The sequence below is a fragment of the Ochotona curzoniae genome, unplaced genomic scaffold (assembly GCF_017591425.1).
Source record: "Ochotona curzoniae isolate NIBS_2020 unplaced genomic scaffold, NIBS_Ocur_1.0 contig_1274, whole genome shotgun sequence".
In the NCBI taxonomy this organism is placed as follows: Eukaryota; Metazoa; Chordata; class Mammalia; order Lagomorpha; family Ochotonidae; genus Ochotona; species Ochotona curzoniae.
The window spans coordinates 26,688,433-26,711,520 of NW_024465023.1; the positions used below are offsets into that span (position 1 = coordinate 26,688,433).

Consider the following 23,088-nt stretch of genomic DNA (forward strand, 5'->3'; position numbering starts at 1 on the left):
ATATCTGGTATCTCACATTTTTTCAAAGTTCTTCTATATTTACTAGGTCTTTGTATGTGATGCTTGCATTCACACTCTCTAGAAGGTGGCAGATATGAGTGCCCCGCTCTCTTGCCCTCCCCTTCACCTTAAGCTCACTAGAGCCTGCCAGAGGCTGCCAGAGTGTGCTCATTCTTCCTAAGGAGTGTTGAGGAGTTAACTACACTGGGAGAACAACCCTCATGAATTACACAGTGCCTTGGGATGAGTTGCCCAGCTCTCTGACTGCTCATGGAAGACCTCCCTAAGGTATGACCTACGTGGGTGTCTCATAGGGCCCCAGAACAGTGCAGTCACAGGCACAGGCAACCATAGCAATAATATTTCTGTCTTATTTCCTTACTCCCATACCGGTGCTTCCTGGGCTTACCTCCCCAATACACTACTTGTATCTGAATCCTTGTGTCATAGCCTGCTTCTTGGAAAGTCCAAGCTAAGACAGTAGGACACAGAGAAGATTGATTGCTGTTAAATACCACATAGGTTCTTAATGGAGAACCACAGCTGGAACCCAGGACTACTTCGGATGTCAGATTTATAGCACATTTAGGTTAGGCTGCTGCTTACTGATGACAGGCAATTTAAAGCATCAGTCCCAGGACTTCTGGGCAAAATGAAGATACTACAAATGTGAAAGAAAAAAGTTGTTAGATACTTACTCCTGGCCTTTTAGGAACCCAGTCACCACCACAAGCAGAAAAACAGAAACAGAAAAAATGAAGGGCAGTAATTACCTAGCATGACGAAAGGGACTCCCAGGAAGGTGGAATTGTATTTTCCACCAGTGAGATTGATGATCCCGGCTGCAGTAAGAGTGGCCAGGCTTATGGTCACCAAGCCAAGCAGGCCTAGCCAGGGTTTGCTGCGAACACAATCCTGCATGGAGCAACAGAGGATGGCCATGGTGACGACCAGGATCAGGCTGGTGACCAGATAACGCTCTGACACACGGCTGGTCTTCTGGAAATCTTCCCTCAATGATGAGGAAGTGTAAGGGTACATTTTGACTTTGCTGTTATATTTCTGGAACGTTTTGACAGTGTCACAGAAGCTGGACTCCCACCTCTCGGCCACCATGTCATTGAGACTGTTGATTGATTGCAGGTAGTAGGTGAGCTGGATTGCCTCTGCGGATTTCACCCGGTCCTTGCTGTGCACTGTGACACCCCCAAGCTGGTGCCCGTTGTACACGGCCCGTCCATCCTTTAAGTGCGTAATCGGGTATGTGATAGCAAAATTGGTCCGATTGGTGGCCCGAGCATTCTTTAGCTCTTCTAGGACGTGCACTATGTCATCCACGATGCAAGTCTTATCATTATTCAGGATACATATGTGAGCAAATGTGTAATTAAAACCAGGCCTTGGAACCTGGATCTTGGTCACAGCAGCATGCAACTAAGGGGGAAAAATGACATTAGACATTAGTAAGTGACACTAGATTTGTAAGATCAAATGTTTCTTTGCATGGGGGAATTACTCATTTAATCTCTACGCTAAAGAGAAAATAAAAAGGTTATTACCAACAACAAGAAATAGGTAGTTGAAGTACAAAACACACTGGACCAGTGGCTCTCACAGTGTGGCCTCTGGGCAATAGAACCAGTGCAGTCTGGAAGCCTGACAGGAGTGAAAACTCACACTCTCCAACCACCCCCTCCTCCTGCCAAGACCTGCTGAATCAGAATTTCTGGCTTTCAGCCTAAGAATTTGGGTTTTCGCAAGCTCACCAGGGGGTTCTGATGCAACTCAAACTTGAGAAGTACTGCATTAAAACATCAGCAAATTTCCACGCATTTTTCATTTGTAACTCCATTGATCCCTAATGTTTGATAATCCTATATAGGTCCTTTGTTCCATTTTTTAAATCTTAAAAACATAGTGTAAGAAGTATACTAAAGTATACTTCAAATGCAGCTAAATTATTTCATCCAGTACACTCACTGTACCATAAAAGACAAGAGCTATACCTGGGGGCCCTTTTATTATCTAACTTTCTTAATCTGCTTATATGGGAAGGGAGCTGTAACTGTTAAAGAGTCTTACTGGGATACACGGGAATCACACTAAAGAAATACAGTGGATTTCACACTATACACTTTGCCTAATGTAGAGTTTTACTGTGTTCAGGTTTTGTATGACTTCTACTAAAGTGTACATGAGAATACAAGCACTAATTTAACAGCCTCTATTACATGTCAGGCACAGTTATAGGCCATTTACACTGAGTAACTCATTTAGTCAAAGTATTAAATAGGTGTAAGTATTAGCCTCATTTTATAGATGAGGACATTGAGACAGAGAAGCCAAGACAATTGTCCAAGGTCACATGCGTAGTATGTAGCAGAGTTGTGCTATACTATATATATCGATCTAGCTTGGCAATGTCAATGACTAATTCTTGAATTTGTGCTTTTACTTCCCTGCACCTAAAGATCACAAGTGCTCAAGTTCAGGTATAGTTGAACTAACAGGTTCTTTTTGCATAGTATCATGCTAGTTGTTAAAGCTATAGCTACACTGGTCTCTAACTCAGCTCTTTCAAGTGGCCAACAATTTCTCCTTATGACAGTGGCAGATATGTAGTTTGCACATAGGTAAATGAGTGTATTTAGGACCATACCTAGCACTGAGTGGGCTCTCCCCAAAATGTCTCCAGAACTCTCATGCATTTTAAGTCTGTTTTTGATAGATTATTCAGGAAGACATTTTGCTGTTTCTGTGCCTAGGTATTTGCTTTGTTGAAACTGTCTGAGGGGTACTAGCTATCAGAGTCCTTTCACTGGCATAGCACATGAATTGTTCATCCTAATTTTCCATGCCCCTTTCTCACATCCCTTTATGTCTACCAACACTTAGGTTAAGCAAACACTTTGTTGTATTATGTTTACCATGTGCACACACAGACACACGTGTGCGTGTATACACACACACACTTTCCAGAGATACCTAGGAAGCTGTTTTTCAGAACCCCAACCATATGCTGAGTTTTCATTTTGGTGCTTTGGGATGAATGGTGAGCAAAATGTGTTTTAGTGATTTTAAGCTGTGAGAGCGTGTTGTTCACATCTACTCTTTCCCAAGCAGGGTTTAGCAAATTTTGATTAAAAGAATTCCTAAGAATTCCAAACTAAGTGTAAGAGATTATTTTGGAGGAAGGAAGATCCAGAAGGAATTTAAAGATGAAAATTTTGATACGAGTAAAAGACTTTGGGGGAAAGACTGAGACGAGGCTAGAAAAGGAGTGGTATTGAAAGCATGCATATGTGTAATATTTAGTGCATTGTTTGTTACCATGAGCAGTGTAATAAATCTCCCTTAGAGTGATTACTAAATATGTCAAGAGAAAAAGATTGCCAAATAAGATGGTGTTAAGCCACAGGGCTGTACCAATTATAGCAATGGGGATATTTTCCATCCATTCTCTAAGGCGACCATGCCCTGTTGGGTGGGGAGTTGTCAACTATTTAGTAATCTGCCAAGTTTGGAGATCTACTGTTCTGATCACTGGACCATAGAGTACTGCACTGCTATAATTCAGTGGGAGGGGGGGAACCTGGAAAATGGAAACTTAACTGAAATTTGAGAGAGAAACTTTCTCAATTTTCAGCACCAGACTTGGTGTGAGATGTAACTGCCTTGAATTTCTAGTGAAGTGGTGGGTAGAGCATGTGTCACTCTTGCTTCTGAAGTGGCAGGGTGATGCAGAGTGACAAAGCAGCCAGAGAGGGGGTGTTGGCTGAGGCCACCCACATAGTAGGCAGAGGCTGTGGGATTCTATTGTGAGATAAGAGGTGAAAGGATAATAAGATGCATGCAAAAGGAGAGTTGAAATATTCTGTTATGTATGAGTTCTGAAATGGCTCAGTTCTGATCTTTGATTCTAATGACTACACATCAGTATGCACACATCAACTCTGAAAGGTCTGTATAGTCTGAGGAAGAATCACTGCATGTGTTACTGGGGCAAATATCTGTACATGATTTTAGACTGCCCTGATTGAATATTCTGAAGGAGCCCCACTGAGGGCAGTAAGCACACATATTCAGGAAAAAGAAAGCCAGAAATGAAAGCTGTGTTTTAGCTAATCCACAACGATTTTATAATCACAATCACACAAACTTATTATCAAACCGAGAGACCTCCTTCTCAGACAAGTTTCACAAAATAGTCTTGACCTTGAATACAGTCTGAATCTGGCATACAGATCAACATATAATCAATGTTTAAATATGTAGATTCTAGGTTATTCCCTAAACAGACATTCCAAAAGCACTTGTCAAGTCCAGTGTGTTGTCAATAATAGGAACATCTTCCCTGAATTTACTGTGCTTATACTTACTCACGGAAAATCTTATGACATACAATATCCAAACAATGGGAAGATCATAAGAGTAAACACCCCAAGCAGTTTGTATTAGTAAAGCCCAATTAATCCAATGTTAATTCTGATCATGAAATGTTGGATTATTATTTTGCTTATTGCCAAAGAGGCCAGAACTGAATGTTAAATTGAGATTGATTCGAAGGCTCTGAGCGTGCTGTTTAAATTGTTAATATATTTGTTCTTATCACCTTTCAGGTTAAGAATGATGGTAATATTAAGTAGTCTGTTAAATATTTTCTGTGCAGTTTCCAAACTATATTCAAATCCAACTCCATGAATGTGGTTTAATTATTATCCTTCTTTTCCAGCTGTAGCAACTAATGCCTGAAGAATTTCAGAGCAGGCATTCTGTCAAACAGCTTAGAAGCCCATGTCCACCATGCATATGCCTGGGTTTGATTCCTGGCTCTGGCTCCTGCTTCTGTCTTCCTTCCAATGCAGACCCTGGGTTGTAGCATGTGACAGCTGAAGTAACTAGATTTCTGCCTCTGATGGAGGAGACCTCAATTGTATTTCTAGTTGCTAGTCTTGGCCCAGCTCAGGCCCAGTCATTTTATGTATTTGAGTAGCAAAATAGTAGATGAAAACTTTCCTTCTCCCACTCTGTCTCTTTTGCCTTTCAAATAAATAACAAAAATGCTTATAAAATTTCAGCAACTCACCTAAGGAAAAGGCTTCTAAAGTTGGGCTTTACTTTACATGAGTATACCTAACCCTAGACCAGTACAAATTCAACATTAGGAAGAAGAGAAGTGGGGGGAATAATGAGGACTTTTCAGCTTACCTGGTTCAATTGACCAATACTGAATATGAATGGGTTATGGGATTGCCACACTTGGAGATCTGCGATCCCGTAAGGGAGACCAAAAATAATCCAAAGAGCAAAACCTCATTTTCAGACAGCAATATGACATGTCAATATTAACTGCTAAGAAGGGATTGGGTTTTCAGTTTACTGACTTTTTGTCTTCCTTATCAAGTCTGTGAAGTTGGCAAGTAAAACTTTTCAAAGCCAAGTGCTCTAAGAAAGAAAAGACTATGGAACATAATGGAATCTAGAAGCTCCTACTATAGCTTCTACTGCTTAGCTTCTGGATGTCAGGAGCCCTTCTGAGACTTCATGTCTTAGACTGATAAGTAACAAGGGGCTTCATTTGGCTCATCTTCAAGGGCAAAGCCTTCTATTTTTGCTGCTACAGAATTCTATGATGAATGACATCCCAAACTACACAGATACTTGGTGAGAGTTAGCTTACTAAAAACCAGTTTGAGATGTATTACAGGTGCTTGAGGTATGCTTGTGCAACATATTCAAGTTCTTTTTAGCACAATGATAGATCCAGTAGTAGATGAAACCCAGAAAGAAAAGACAATAAAAAATAGGTTTACTGGAAAAAAATAAAGATTCCCTTCTTTGAATGATTTCTCATTTTGGGGAGGCACTGACTCTTATCCTCTTCTGCCAGAGCCTGGGACAAAGTTAGTGTGGGCCACTGGTCCCAACAGGCCATAGTCTCATTTCTTCTCTGTCTCTTCTTGGCACACTCAAATCTTCCTTAGAAGATAGCAGAACACCTTGTAAAGGAGAATACAGAAGGCATCTTGGAGGAAGAAAGTTACTATTTGTTAGTGGAGAGTAACATAGGAAAAATACCTGTGGGCTCACAGGATTTTATACCATATCTTTTGGCTCTTTAAAACTTAATTTCTTGGGGCACCATTGTGGCACAGAGAGTAAAGCTGCTGCCTGCATTGCTGGCATCCCCTATGGGTTCTAGTGCTGGTTTACATCCTAGCTGCTGCACCTATGATCCAGCTCCATGCTAATTACTTGGGAAAGCAACAGATGATGGCCCAAATACTTTGGTCCCTGCTAGCCACTTGGGTGACACAAAGGAAGCTCCTGGATCCTCAACCTGGCCCAGCACTGACTGTTGTGGCCATCTGGGGACTAAACCTATGTATGGAAAATCTGTCTCTCCCTCTCTTGCTCTGTAACTGACTTTAAAATGCACAAATAAGTCTTCAAAAACAAAAGAGATTGGCTTATTGAAGAGGGAGGGTAGGAAGACCAGTCTGCTCAAGCAGGGCAATTACCTGCTCATGCTATGGGTTAGGCCTCAGACAACCCCCAGCAAAGCTACATGAGAGGGAGGAGTTGGAGGATTGAGGTTCCCCAGGTCAGCAGTGGGATGTGGCCCAGTCACTGAGAGTAGGGGTTAGCTTGATGATGTCCCATGTAAAGGCTACTTTCCACTCCTTTTTTTTTTTTTACATTCTTCGTCTCTTTTTGCTACTCCCAAAGATTGCTGCATGTGTTTTTTTTAAAGGCAAAAAGACTTGTGAACCTCCAAGTATTATTTCCAAGTGATACCAGATAAAAATCCCTTTAAAATGCTTTCAAGGAATACCTAGTTTCACTCCTAAATGAAATGTGTTCTCATTGAATCCCTTCAGATTCCAGGTCTTGATCCAGGTCTATATTTTAAAAGTGTAAATGTGTAGGTACTAAGTGGCAAAGTATCTTCGCCCTGAAAACATCTTAAAGTAAAGGGATCTGGTCTCTGCAGTTCATATATTACGCTAGCTCTCTTGGTGCTCTTGGTGTTATGTTCTGTCTTTGCATGATCTCACTCTCACCCACTCTCTTTCCTCTTCTTTTAATAGAAATGCATTACATCAGAACACCAGAAGTTGCAAGTTGGGGATTGTTACCGTGATTCATTTGTAGTGCAGCCAAAAGCAAGTTAGTCATCTCCTTAATAAGTGAACAGAAATATCATTCTGTCTTTGAAACATTACATTTTCAGAAACTCTAGAATTGAGGCTGTGGATATGGCCAAAGAAGTGGCTATCCACATGCTTCCTCTGCACACATGTGCCTGCCATCATGCTGACATTCTTCAGTGACAGAGGCAACATTTACTTCTGTCGTTATTGCAATACCAGCACAGCTTTGAGGGTAATGGGATTCCTCTGTTTTGCTCTTCATTTGACAAAGGGCTTAACATTCTTATTGTGGGTATTGACAATAACAAGCAGCCAAAACAGCCCAACATTGTAATTTGCCAAATAGAGCAGCTTTAGATTTGAAGCAAATAATCTGAAATGTTAGAAGTAAAAAATATTAGCGGTGAAAGAAGAAAAGTTGCAATATCTCGTTGAAACTTTTGTCCAATTTTGTGATGACCTGGATGAGAAATACAATATTGTGCATGAGAGGTTAAATAATCTTATTTTCTTAGGTTGCAAAAAAATTTCCTTGGTCCTTATTCTACCCTTTTATCAAGGACCAAAAAATCGTTGATATCTTGAAGATTACTAGAAACCTGTAAAGTCAAACATTTTGATTATAGTAGTTATTCTTTTTTACTATTATTGTTGAACTGAATTTTTCTCTTTCTAATTTTTGAAATTTGGTTAATTTCTTTTCAAAACTTATTTGAAACGCAGAGAGAAAGGCACAGAGACAATTCATTTGCTGGTTAGTTTCCCACAGCATCCACAACATCCCAGGCTACACCAGGCAATAGCCAGGAACTTTGGAGTTCAATCCAGATTTCTGACATGGATGGGAGGGAGCCATGCCTCCGTGGTGTATTAGCAAGAAGCTGAGATTGGCAGCAGGTTGGAATGCAGAGATCCCAAGTGCCATCTTAAAATGCTGCCCCAAACATCTATTCCTAGAGTGACTTTTTAAAAATTTCTCTGAGTCCCCACTTGAGTTTCACTGTCAAGCTTAAACTCCAATCGAAAACTTTGTGGGTAGTAAGTTTTACTGGATAGCATTAAGAGGACAGGATATTCATAAGCTGATTGACAAAAGGGCAGAGGGAAGTTCAAATAAGCCAAATGCATGGGGAGTATGAAATAGTTGCTTTAAGATTTGGTGAGACCATATACCACCATGCAAGTGATAGGAAAAACAAGATGCTGTGGACATTCATGTCTGATAAATGATCATGTGTCTGAATGGGGGTATTGAATGAAGAGTCAGAAAACTTCTGTGTTAGTCCTGGATCTGGGTCTCACTGACACCTGGCTTGGTGAGACACAAAACTTGAACCTATGAAAACGTACCACTCTCCTGCTATAAATCCTCCAATGGCTCCTGTCACACCCAGACCTAAAACCCAAATGTTGACTGTGGCTGGTGATATGGGACATTGCCCACATTATGCTGTTATTATGCAGCAAGAGGCATGGACAATTTTTCCTCTGGTTAGTAACCTGACAGCTGTCCAGCTATAACCTAGAGTTGATTGATCCAGAGCTCCAGATCTTTCCTTATTCAACATATTTTTGTACTTTTTATGTGAGGGGTAAATTTATTTGAGAGATGGAGAGCACATGTCTGTCTGCACTCCCTAAATGTGTTCAGTGGCCTGGTAAAAACTGAGGTGAAGCTAAACTCAGTAGCTGAGAACACAATCCAGATGCCTCCATGTGTGAGAGAACCCATTGCTGCCTCCCAGGATTTACATTAGTGTGAAGTTTGGGTCAGGAGCCAGAACCAATACACCAAAACCACACTCAATTACTCTGATGTAGAATGTAGGCATTTTAACTTCTTGGCTAAACTGCTACTCTCTCTCCCTCTCTCCCTCTTCCTCCCTCTCTGATGGGGTTTTGAGGTCAGAAAAGTGGAAGTTCAACTTCCATTTCTGTTAATACTAAAGGAAGCATTGCAGTGGACACACTAGGCCCTTACTTGTTCCACCCTTTTCACTCAAGTGCACACCAAATATTCCTCTAGCCTAATGTGGAAATGCTGTAGGCTTAATAAACTATTTTAATCCCAATCATCTTTCATCTGTGACTAAAGAAAATCTGTAAATAAATACCCCCATCTCACTTGGGCCCAAGATGAATAACACTGTGGCATGTGTTCTTCATTGTTTCTCACCATTCCCCTGAAAAAATTAGGTTCCAACTGTCTTTAGGGGAACTGCTTTGATAATGTCCTCATAGCAGAATCTTTCCCTCCCATGTCCCCCATTACCAATCTCTTTCCAGTGCTTCATGGAATTGTTTTCAACATAAATCTGTAACCAAAATCCATCAAACTATTAGAGGAAGACATAGGAAGCACTCTACAATATACAGGAATTGAGGAAGACTTCTTAGAAGTCACTAAAAGCACAGGCAACCAAAGCCAAAATAAACAAATGGACTCTGTCAAACTAAGAAGCTTCTTTACAGTAAAGAAAATGATCAACAAAATGAAGAAGCAACGAAGAAAATGGGAGAAAATCTTTGCACACTACACAACAGATAGGGGACTAATATTGAGGATTTACCAAAGCTTCAGAAACTCAATGACAGCAAAACAAACAACCCTGTGAAGAAATGGATTAAGGAAATGAGCAGGTATTTTTCAAAAGAACACATTCAAGTGCTAACGGACATATGAAAATATTCTCAGGCTCCCTATGTATCAGGGAAATACAAATAAAAATCACATCGAAATTCCACCTAACCCCAATGAGACTGGCCTACATTTGGAAATCTAACAACACCTGCTGGCATGGATAAGTGTAACAACTATGGAAGTCAGTATGGAGTGTGCTCAGATCTACTGTTTGATCCAGCTATCCCACTCCCAGGAATGTATCCCACTCCCAGAATGTAAGTGAAGTAAAATCTGCATATGAGAAAGTGACCTGTGAACCAATATTTACAGCAGCATAATCTATAATTGCAAAGATATGGAAACAACCCAAATGCCTGTTGAAAGAAGAATGGATAAAAAATTGGCATATTTACTCTATGGAATACTATTTAGCCATTAAAAGGATGAAATTGTATGATTTGCAACAAGATAGTCCCAAGTAGAGAACATTATGCTCAGTGAAATAAACCAATTCCAAAGGAGAAATTTCATGTGTTTTCTCTGAAATAAGGTAACCTCCATACAAAATGTAAGATCAAAAGATATATAGGTGGGCCCAGTGGCATGGCCTAGTGGCTTAAGTCCTCGCCTTGAATGTGCCGGGATCTCATATGGGCGCCAGTTCTAATCCTGGCAGCTCCACTTCCCATCCAGCTCCCTGCTTGTAGCCTGGGAAAGCAGTGGAGGACGGCCCAAAGCCTTGGGACCCTGCACCCATATGAGAGACCCCGAAGAAGTTCCTGGCTCCTGGCTTTGGATCAGCATAGCATTGGCCATTGCGCTCACTTGGGGAGTGAATCATCGGATGGAAGATCTTTCTCTCTGTTTCTCCTCCTCTCTGTATATCTGACTTTCCAATAAATAAATACATCTTTAAAAAAAGATATATAGGTAAACATGCAGATACATATATTCTCACAGATGAAAGGTTTAATGTAGACTAGCATTCCAGAAAATATGTGTCACAGTATACACCTCTACTCCTGAATAAAAGGTGGACTCCCAATGAAACTGTTGAATATATCTTGACGATGGGATGCTGGCTTATCTATTCCTACCATGACATGATACACTTAAATAGCAGAATAATGGTCTTGTGAATATTGCTAAAGGACTAAACTCTTGTAATAATATGGGGAAAACAGTGGGGAGACAGGCGAATTGAAAGGGTAGATGGAGAAATCCATGAGCCTATGGAACCCTATCATGAAAAATGAAAAATTTAAAACAAGACAAAAAACTAACCAACCAAAAAAATGTATTATTATACATGGAGTCCTTGTCTTCATGTCAGTTTCTATCAGAACTCAAACTAAGACAAAAACTTCAGCATTCAATTCAGTTTCTTTATCTGTAAAATGGGGATAGTTGTTACTTTATAGAATTATTATGGTCACATATCAATATAAGAGTAAAACGTATCTGGGCTGGCCTTTAATATTAAGTTAAACTGAATGAAATTGCCCCTTTCTAAAGGCTAAAAAGTGGTTCAGTGGTGGCAGCGTTTTGTGATTCACCTAACTGACCTCCAGTGAGTTTTCTGCTTCATGTCCTTTCCTCCTCTCTGTGAGTACTGGGAGAGTTTGAGGTCTCCAGGGCATGTATCTTTTTTTTTTTTTTTGTCAGGAGATGGTTTGGTGGTATCAGAGAAAGATAGCATGAAACAATTCAGTGCTAGGAAAGACCTCACATATCCATCCGCTCATTCTCTTTTCTTTAAGTGAAACCAGAATTGCACACATTGTGCACATAAGCTTCTGCAGGCAACTGGAATGTATACTTTAGTAGTTTCTGTTTATGAATAAAAGAAAATGTCTATGTAATGCATGTCCCTAAAATGTCTAAAGTTATGAATATTTAATAATTATGTTAAATCTAAAAAAATATTAAAATGTGACTCTGGCAGATGTGCTCCTGGGATTGTTTTTATCTTTAAAAGAATTTGCTGTTTTTTTAATGGACACTAAGCATGAGAACTAATGAAAATTATAGCTAATGTAAGAAGACATGAGAAAATGATTCTACCTCATGACATGATAATGGCTGTCTTGAATGATGGACCATGACCCTTATAAGAGTGAGTTCTTGGCGGCGACTATGGAATCCAGTATGTGAGTGCTCAGACAGTTGAGAATTCAGCTACTATGTGACCCAGCTATCCCACTCCTGGAAATATATCCAAGTGAAGTGCAATCTGCATATGAGAAAGCAACCTTCATCCCTATATTTATAACAGCACAATCCTTAATAGTAACGTCACGAAACAGCTTAGATGCCCATTGAAAAAGAAACTATTGATAGAGAAACTATGGCACACTTTCTCTGTAGCCATAAAAGAATGAAATCCTACCATTTGCAACAAAATAATCCCAATAGGAAAACATTCTCAGTAAAATATGCCAATCCCCAAAGGACAAATATAATACATTCTCTCTGATATGAGTTAACAAAACAAAGAGATATATAGGTAAACAAGTATGTACATATATTCTCACAGATGAAATATAGAATGGAGGCTAGCATACTGGGAAGTGAAGATCTGTTACAGCAGGCATCTCTACTGCTGAATAAAAGGAGGACACCAATGAAACTGTTAAATATGTCTTGACAACATGATATTAAGTTTTCCACTTTTTTTTTTTTTAAAGATTTATTTTTATTATTTTTTCATTGGAAAGGCAGATATACAGAGAGGAGAGACAGAGAGGAAGATCTTCCGTCCGATGATTCACTCCCCAAGTGAGCGCAACGGGCCAATGCTATGCCGATCCGAAGCCAGGAGCCTCTTGCGGGTCTCCCACGCGGGTGCAGGTTCCCAAAGCTTTGGGCCGTCCTCGACTGCTTTCCCAGGCCACAGGCAGGGAGCTGGAAGGGAAGCGGGGCTGCTGGGATTAGAACCGGCGCCCATATGGGATCCCGGGCGTGCAAGGCGAGGACCTTTAGCCACTTGCGCCACCGCGCCGGGCCCAAGTTTTCCACTTTTGTCTATACCTATAATAGCATGATGCCCTTAAAAAGCAGAATGTTAACCTTGCACCTATTACTAAAGTGCTATACCAGTGTGGTATTATGGGGGAAATGGCAGGAGGGGAAAACAGGGAAGGAAGGAAGGGAGGAGGAGGAAGGAGGAATCTCCCTACTTATCAAAACTGTATCAAGGGGGCCATGTGTAGTAGCCTAGCGGGTGAAGTCCTCACCTTGCTTGCGCTGGAATTCCATATGGGCACCAGTTTGTGTCCTGGTGGCTCCACTTCCTATCCAGCTCCTTGCTTGTGGCCTGGGAAAGCAGTTGAGGATGGCCCAAAGCTTTGGGATCCTGCACCCACATGGGAAACCTGGAGGAAGTTCCTATCTCCTGGCTTCAGATTGGCTAAGCTCCGGCCATTTGTGGAGTGAATTAACTGATGGGAGATCCTCCTCTCTGTCTCTCCTCCTTTCTGTATATCTGACTTTCCAATAAAAATAAAATAAATCTTAAAACTGTATCAAGGAAAATAATAATAACAATAAAAAGAGTGAGTTCTTGATGTAATTCATACAATAGCACATTAGTGATAGCACATTTTTTCTTGGAAATATTTTTCTGTGTTCTGATAGTTTGCATACAGATTTACTTCTCTTAATCACAGGAGTATTTGAGCCATCACCTTCCCTTTCCTGATCTAAAACGTGGTCTCCCAGAGCAAACTGTCAAAGATACGATAATTTCTGTGGTTCAGCTTGTTAAGACTTCCAGCTTTCTGGGAGATGCTGATGCTGATGGAAGGATTTGGTGTGGAAAACCAGACTACTGAGATTCGTTGATGTGTGCCTACATTTTATTACTGTAACAATGGAAAATACCAGGACTTATCAGGACTATTGGAAGACGACAACTTGAATATAAACTCAATACAGTACTAAACGCAAGTGCTACCCAGTAAAAGTTTGATAGCAGAACCAAATGAACAATCACAAAACCTGCTTCCATCTTCTACTTTGCAGATACGGCCCCTAATTTTTTCACTTTAAATGAAGGGACCTATATTTTCCTGAAAAGTACATTTGGTGAATTGTAAAAGTGGATAGATTTTCCTCACATATTTGCTGGAAAGATTAAGGATTAATGAGGTTGATAGCATGCATCAGTAAATACTTGAAAAAAATGGCTGGATAGTGTTTTATCAACAACAATGACACTTCTTAACAACAAAATGGCATTTTATTAACAAATGATACTCCCTAATTCTATAAATTTCCTTTCTGAAAAATCGTCTCACCTTTTTCAGGTTAGCTCTCCGTTTAGATTATCATGTAGGAAAGATGGTGGACTAAAAAAAAGGAAAATAGGAGATACTATGTGACTACCACATGTAGGACCTTGTGTAAAGACTGCTACACCCATCATGTCAGTATCTCCAGGGAGGTAGACATTATACCCCATTTGCAGGCAAGGAAATTGAGTCTCAGGGAGCTCAAATAACTTCCAGCATCACAGATTTTCTAAGGTGATCATCCCAAATTTGATTGCTATGCTCAAATTTCCTCTTAATAAGAGGGCAAAATTAGCCTGTCTTCCATAATCTAGTCCATGGAATTTGGATGTTAATAAATTTAATTTTGATATTAGGTTTAAGAATAGTCAACCACAGTGTGATATGGTGATGGCATAGAAAGGCAAGGGTTCATATAGCCACCTAGAAAAATCAACAAGAGCTTGAGTGTTGAAATCCAGATATTTACAACAGAAATCTCAGAGAGAAGCTTCAACCCATTTATCAATGATAAGCATGCTAAAGCAGCTGGAGATGAAGAAAATGTAATAAGAGTAAGATTTTCATTAATCCAAAAAGTGTCCTTTTGTATCATGTTTGCTTCCCAGTTGACCCCTTCCCCTACGTTGGAGATGTACACAAGGAAAAAGAAAAAGCCTTTACAGAACATGTTAATAAAAGGGCTAGAAGTCTGGAGACTTATTCTAAAACTTCAAATTGAAGTTAGGGTTTTACAGAACTTTGGTGTCATCTCTCTACAATGACAGTTTAACACTAGAAATATATATATACACACACATACACACACACTTCACAAGGGTGGGAACTTTGTTATACTTAGGCTTGTATCCCAAATATGTTGAATAGTGCCTGGCACATAGAAGGAGCAGTACCATATGTATTGGTAAATCTTCAGTGTTTCTTCTTTCTTGCTAGTTTATATTTTCTCTAGTGACATTGAATGAAATTTGATTTGTACTGAGACTACTGTACAACATGCATATCATTTATATTTTAAGTAAACGGATGATATTGAATTTGGTCATGTTGCTTACATGCTGCAAATGGCTAGCCTCATTATAAAAATGGATATGGCTACATATAATGTAAAAGAAATCTAAGAGCAGAGAAATAGTTTAGGTGGGCAGTCGGGGAATGAATTGTGTACTGTGTTTCATTATAGGAGAGTTTGAATTTTTCATGTGTATAGGATCTTTTTGAGGAATTAAGTAGATATGTAAATCTAGAGACTAATGTAAAAATTCCTATGTATATATCACCACATCCTATGCTTATTTGAAGGTTCTACCTCTGTTGTGAATGCTATCTATGGGTAGTATGGCCATATACTTTATTATCCAAATGGTAATACGTTTGAGAGAACATGATGGCATTGTTAATTTCATAGGAACAACAGGCATAAAATGGGAGTATGATGGAAAAACCAGGATGTATGCTCTTCCTATCCATGAGTATCAAGAAGATGTGAGCACTGCGATAGCTTTCCTTATTTATGTGTCAGAGTGGACCTAAGATAGTGATACTTTGGCTAGCAGCCCAATTACTACTGATAGAACATTGAACATTGCACGTGACACTACCCAGCTATCAAAGGGCCCCTGGAAAAGAATGTGAAAAAACCCCTTCTGTTTCTAACTACTTCCAACAACACCAGCATTGCAACTTCCTTCCAGGTAAAAGCCCTGATGTTCACAGGATTCAGCTATCCTGAAACAGTTTTGCCTGCCACCGCAGAGGTAGCATGTATCTACAGGATCTTTTAGGTCATTTTTGTTACTTTTATTGAATGTACCAGCCCTGCTGAAATTGACAGATGGTTTCTACTCAGCTTTGCCCCTTCTCTCTTTCTCTCTGACATGTGGCTTGTGGAAGTGGTGTGCCCGGCTAGTATCAAAGATTGCTTTTAATGCCCAAAGATGTCACTTCTGAGTGATTCTACCTTGCTTTAGTGTTGGCAACAGCTCACTGACTTGGCTGATAAAAAAATTTGAAGGCTCACAGATGTGGTATCTGTGATGGATCTCTAATATTAGGCAGGTGGGAGGGTAGAGATTTTGTGCATTATTGAGAACTACAGGTCATGTAGAGAAAGCCTTCTGCACCATTGCCAAATTACACTGCTAATTCAATTACTCAGTGTGTATTAGATGTCTACACTATGCTGAACATTATGTAAACCTTGGAGAGATAAAAAAACACTAAGGATATAATAATGGAGGGACTTAGATCCTTAGAACTTGTTAGCACAGGTGAACCATGAGTGTGAAGTGTTAATGCTAGAACAGGAACAGCTAATGGGTACAGTGGAGTGCAGGAGGGCTAGTATTTTTGTGTGCCAGATGTGCAGTGTGTGTATGTATGTGTGTATAGAAGCATGTGTAGCAGAAGAATGAAGTGCAATGAAATAGAGTTAAAGAAGAGACATGGAGCAAATGAGTGAGGATCTCATTTGTCTATTGAACAGAACTTATTAGTAACTATTAGTAAATCTTACCTCAAGTCACGTGAACAAGACAGATGTGGCTCTGCCTTCACAGAACATTCAAACTACAGGGGGTGAAGGGATGCAACAAGCCAATTACCAACTTTGTGGAGCTCTGAAATGGGAGAAGTGTAGTGTAGTAAGGCAATGGCCCACATGTTGGCTGGGTAGACATCAAAGGAAGACTTCTTGGAGGAAATGAGTTTTAAATTAAGACCTAAGAGTGAGGAGTTAATTATGGGCAGAGGTTTAACTAGGGATGTGGAACCAAAGGAGAGAGTACATCAGATGAAAAGCATGGGTAGTTTCTCATAAACATAAAGAGGATGTCAGGGAAATGGACATAATTCAGGTTGGCTGGAAAATGAAGGAAAATTCAAAAAGGCAAATAAGTCCCACATCACACAGTTCCTTATCTGATTAATTTGCAAGACCAACTTTTGTCCTGTGGGTAATTTGGAATCAATGAAAGGTCTTAAACAGGAGACAAGATGATCAGAAATTTTTTTCCTAGGAAAGTCACTCTGCCTGCAGTGTAGTATAGCTGGGTTGGGAATCTAAATGAAACATTAATGCAAAGGTACTCTGTTGGCAAAATGAAGGTCAAAACCAAGGTATCCATATTGGCTTGAAGGAGGCAAAATGGTTATATCTCTTTTACAGTTCTGGCAAGCTAAACTTAAGGAGTAAGTCAGGTAGTAGAATCATGTGTCAATTTTCAGCTTCATGGCAATGACTGAACAAGCATTTGAATTCCATTCCCCAGGTTTACTTCTACGTATGCCGTCTATCAAATAATTTGACAGATGTGTAGATTTAGCTGCCACGTGGTCTTTAGCTTTTCTGTGTGTGCACTTGTAAAGTACAGTCATAGATCCTACAAGCACAGGATTTCTTGGCCAATTGCTTCAAATGATTCTGTAGCAGATGCAGTTGGCATCTTGTTCATATCCTCTTCCTTATCTCTTGAGAGCACACCTGCCTGACTTCAAATGCCAGCACCCACACTACTTTGTCAGAGAGTCCACTTTACCATCTGCTTGGCAGGGAAGAAGTGCTGGAGAATTAACACTCCTTGCAAGCAGTCCTCAACCAATGACAGATGGGAGTTGGCATGTAAGTATCTAGCTTCCTCTCCATGAGTGGAATCACATTAGGGTGAATGTATTTGAAATGACTTTGCAGAGCTTTCCCAGTGATATTGTATTCTAGTTGCCGACAACAGTGCCTGCTTAATTACACGGCCTTTTAGGCTCCTGTCCCTTTTTGTGTTATGCCTTTCACTTGGTTGTCCTTCACCTCCAAAATAAACTGCTTTTATGTGATTTCTTATTTCAGGATCAGATGTTGGAGGATCCCAAACTAAGGATGCCCAATAATCCCTAGACCCTTAGGAACAAGCATTCTCCAGAGTCCTAAAAGTCTAGCTATCCTTAAACCTACCCTTCAGTATTTTGCATATTCAAATATAGTCATGTCAAAATGAAACTCAACTCCTAGAGGGTACAATTAGCATTTTCTGAATTCTCTTCAATGTTTTCATAGTGGAAACAACACAATTTTCTTATTATATGTGTAATAGGTTTGCAATAAATATCTCTCAAACTGGCCTAGATAAGTGTATGGATATATATGTCTTGATGCTATCAACTATACATCTCCTGCATTTGAAGCATAGTTAAATCTTCCTGGTAAGGCTTACATCTAATCACTCTGTTGGTTCCAGGTTGTATTGCTAGCAAGAATGTACCCAAAGGTTTTGAAAATGTCTCATGCCTGTATCTTTCCAGAAGTGGAGAACTGTGAGATGACATGATTTCTAATTTTTCTTCTTGCTGATGATAAAGGAAACAGGCAATTTTATGGCTTTTACTTTTTTGACAGAAAGTTCAGAAATACAGTTAGAAGCTTCTTGGCATTTTGTGGGGGAATATCTCGGCAAGTATGATATTAGACTTCAGTGTTCCCTGTTGACAGAAAATGTTGGAATATTGCTCAAGTTGGATGACAGTCCCTATCTTTACATTTCTGAATTTCTACTGTTACAGCAGTGGGTATGTGGGAGAACAGGTGATGTGTTCACTAGATTCCTTTCCAGGCAAGCATGTACCCAGAGAGAGTATGTGATGGTGGAGACAAACTCTCCATACACTGGCACTGTTGCTAGTACAGGGTTTGATGGTAGCGTCAGATGTCAGTAAAACTGAGCTGATTTGTCTGCCAAAAATCAGACAGTCTTCCTTCTTGTTGGTACTCACTATTGGATGCTATGTGCTGCTAGAATGATGGTCTAACTCATTAGCTCTAATAGTAGCATTGAATAGAATGTATGTATGCATGTGCATGTGCAGACATGCCCATAAGTATCTCTACACTCCTCATTATGGAAGTATAACATACACAGTGTACAAATTTTAACTGTCCAATGTCATGACTTGTATATGCACACACCCCATGTAATCATTGTTCAGGTCAAGATATAGAATATGTACAGTACCTAGAAGGTCACCACATGGCTTTTCCATATCAATGGCTTCAGAGAAAAATTCTGATTTCTATTAGCATTGATTAATTTTGCTTGTTCTTGAAATTCCCTTTAATGGAACTCTACAGTATGCACTAATTTGTGCCTGTCTCACTTTATTCAACCCATAGCCTATGATATGCACCTATGTTATAAGTAATTTGGTGTTTTAATTTTATTTTTTCCAGTATGGAATTCCAGTTTGTAAAGGTACCACATTTGGTTTTTTCATTCTCCTGTTGGTGAACCTTTTGAGCTGTTTCCAGTTTGGAGTTCTCATAAATAAAACTGCTATGGACATTCCTGTATATAGTCTTTGGCTGGAATATATATTGATTTCTTAGATATACATAGTATATTGGTAAATGTTTGTTAATCAGTCCCTTTACAAACAGAGCTCTGGTTTCTGGGTGTTTGCTACTATCCTCACCATGAGCAGGTGTCAGTTTGCCAAGGCACTGTGACTTGGGAAGTGATGTGTCCAATGCCAGATTCAGGGGTGCAATTTCAGGATCCTACAGTAGGGATATATCTAGGTTTAAGTTCCATAAAGTGATTATACAATTTTACATTCCTAATAGCCATGTGTGAGGGTTCTTATTACTCATGTCCTAAGCAATACTTGCTCTTATAAGGTTTTCACATTTTTACCATTCTGCTTGGTGCTTAGTGATATTTCATTTTTGATTTGCATTTTCATAAACTTAAGCACCTTTTCACATGTGAATTAGCCATGTGGCTAGCTTCCTTTCTTAAGTGCTTATTCAAGCATTTTGCCCCTTTAATTTTTGGGTTATTTTCCCTTCTTGATCTGTAGATTGTTAAAAACCAATGTAAGTGATTATAAACACTATAAGAAGGAAGAACTCCAGAGACAGCCTGGAGTAGAAAAGAGGGCCTCACACTGGGACTGGACAGACTTGTATTTATCTAGTTTGCTGATGACCTTGAGCAAGCCAGCCTTCTAGAGCCTCAGTTTTCCTGTCATCAAACTGAGATTACTGTTTCATAATGCTGTTGATTCCTGACTGAGACCAGGGTGATCAAGATGCCTGGCAGAAAGTCCATCATCTGTGCTTGTTGGTCTTTTGTGTAATAAGAAATCTTTCCATTTCAATCAGAAAATATGCTGTCCCCTTCTTCAGGAATCACTGTTCATGAAGCATATGATGGCGTTAATTTAATGCCTAGAAATCCCACATTCTTCCAGGCTGTTTAGTCATGTTATTATCATATAGGAACCACCTCTCTCTTGATATGACAGTTGTCTTCTTTGTGGGAGACAGCGGTTTTCTTTCTGTGGGAGGTACAATGACAAAGTTTTCTAAACTCCGTACTGTATAGTGGTTGATTTGATGGGAGGCAGGGTACTTTGTCGAGCTCTGCCCTCTTTTGCTGCAGAAGCGGAGGAATCAGAACTGATAATTAACTAGGGCTGTTCCACAAAGGGTTATATAGTAAGCACTAAGTCATAGTCCACCTACCCCTGTTCTGGAAATCTGAACTTGTGAGGAGTAATGGGTTCAGTTTAGGTATCACCTCCTCCAGGAAGCCTGCCACAGAAATGCAGATAGTTTTCTCTGGTCTGGTATGAATAGAAAAATCTGTTTTGTCATCTGCCATATTATAACAGCATCTTATTGCAGCAATTTGAGAGGAGGAGTTGAGTCTTAGTCTTTGCTATAGTCCCACTTCCAGGACAGTGAATGGAGAGGAGGCATACAATACTCAAGACAGATGTGCTATGGACAAGCCAACATTTTCTTATACAATCTCCTTGGTATCACAAGCACACGTTAAACAGTTTGCCTTGCATGTCTTGAAACCCATTAAATATTAAGAAGTAATTAAGCAAAAGCATTAACTGGTTCTTAAAGACTCAGGGGGGAAGCAAAACCTAATAGCAATGAACAAACAAGAAAAACCAGAACACATAAGAATAAGTCACTGTGAAAATGACTATGTGCACTTTCATGTCTCTAAAAGTAAAGATACTGTGGCAATTAAAAAAAAACAAACAAAAACAGGATAGCAGTGTGTTTCCAGCTCAGCTCTCAAGGAAACACACAGGGCGATATTACTATGTGTGTTTCTGGAAAGAATGGAACCTAAGGATTAGGAATAAAGGAACTTTAAAATTCTGTCTTATCATTTTTTCTCTACTTTTTCAGGTTGAAATATGTTCATCCACATCACTATAAACTAGCAAATAGATCTAAGCTAAGTTTGAGTTCATTTAAGAAATGAATAAGCTTAGGGTTTCCTCTAATACCTTGTAAAATAACAGAGTAACAGGAAGCTGAGATATCATCTAATAGCAGAAGCTATAACATAGTAGCAAACCTGTGATTGCCATTTTAATGTTTTGTCTTACATTACATTACTTAAAATAATTGTGAAAATCTGTAATGCGCTTATTGTATGTTGAGTTGCTTATACATTGCTATATTGGGTACCATTGGATTTCCTACCTTTTCTTTTTAAGTTAAAAGTGAAGCAAAACTACCCCTGAAGGGCAAGACTGGAATGCTAAAAAGCAGATCATTTTGAAGCAGAAGCATTTTCATGGTGCTTTGCACACAATTTTATAAAGAGAGATCCCGACAGCTCGCCAGCAACTCTCGGTAGGGAAACCTCAGATTGTTTTTATGAGGTAGAGAATAATGGCTTTGGCAGATCACCTATAAAAGACAGTCCGTTTTCTGTTGGCTGCTTCCCACCTGCAAGTCTGAGGGCAGGGGCCAAGCTTTTAGAACACCTTCTGGGGAATCTGGATATCTGTTAGCAGTGCTAACAGTGCTGGGGAGTACTGGGGTGCCTTTGCGGTCTGTGCCTGCTGCCTTAGTGCCTATTGGGTAGGGAGAAGGAATACACTGTACCTGTTGTGACATTTGGCTGGACTTAAAAAAAAAAGCCTCACTGGTCTCACTGATGTAAAAATAAACCAACTCCAAATGGTATCTGAGAGGATGTTCCAGAGTGTGTAGAGGGCCTATCAGCAGTGAAAACAAATAATTTCATCTTGTTTCCCCAGTCCACTGGATCCCAGTCTCCTGAGGGTTTCTTTGTATATTTTTAAAATCGGGGGTTGATGAACAAGGGTGAAGGGTGTATATGTGTTTAGGAAGCTGGAGTAAAGTTTAATTGACACAAAAGAGCTGAACTTTTTTTTCTAGTGAAACTATAGGAAGATGGCTAGGTTTGCAAGGATTACGGCTTTACACAATTTAAATCCAAAGTTTTACCTTTTATTTTCAACATAAAATAAGTAGAAGAGTAAGGGCTGCTTCCCTAATTTTTCCTGGTGTACCTTTCCTCTCTGATACTGACACTGATGCCTCCTGCTGGCACACGAATTGAAAACCCCTGAAGCTGACTGTGCACTTTTCACTTCTTCAGCCTAACTCTCTGATGGGGCCCCTCCCAAACCTGCCCATTGAAACTACCTGTAGAACTTAACAAACTTAAATGCATAGGTTCACCTTCACACCATTAAATCAGAATGTCTTGGCAAGGATTTAAGCATCCATATTCTTAAAAGCTTTCAGGGGATCGTAAAACACAGCCAAGGCTTAGGACTCTTGCATCATCATTCTTCAGTTCTTGTTGATTTCAGCTCCAAAATCTATGAAACTCATCTTCTCGCACTCAATTTCCATCAGTCCTGATTTGGTAATAGTCCTTATAATCCATCTGAATGATAAACACAGTGTCTTAATTCATCTTTTTTTGCTTATGGTCTACTTTCTTTGCTGCTGCAAGATTTATTTTCTCCGACATACAAATCCAAGCCTATCTTGCCTTTGCTTTAAATTCTCCGATTGCTCCTCCCCCGAAAAAATGATGGAACCTGTTTCTTAGATGATAGTGGAGAACAGCTGCCTTAGGATGTTTTATTTTTAATTGTTATTCTTAAAAAATATCAGACTCAAGAAGTTTGAAATATAGTGTAGAGCTCTTTTGTATTCCTTATGGAGCTTCACTCAATGACA

At 39.7% G+C, this 23,088-nt stretch overlaps 1 protein-coding gene across 1 annotated transcript in view; it reads right to left on the minus strand.

The window, feature by feature from the left end:
• Positions 1-23,088, minus strand: part of PTCHD1 (patched domain containing 1) — a 53,221-nt gene that overhangs the window by 13,645 nt on the left and 16,488 nt on the right. Inside the window, exon 2 of the mRNA XM_041002035.1 lies at positions 774-1,434. Coding sequence (XP_040857969.1) covers positions 774-1,434 — 661 coding nt within the window. The remainder of the gene's footprint in view (positions 1-773; positions 1,435-23,088) is intronic.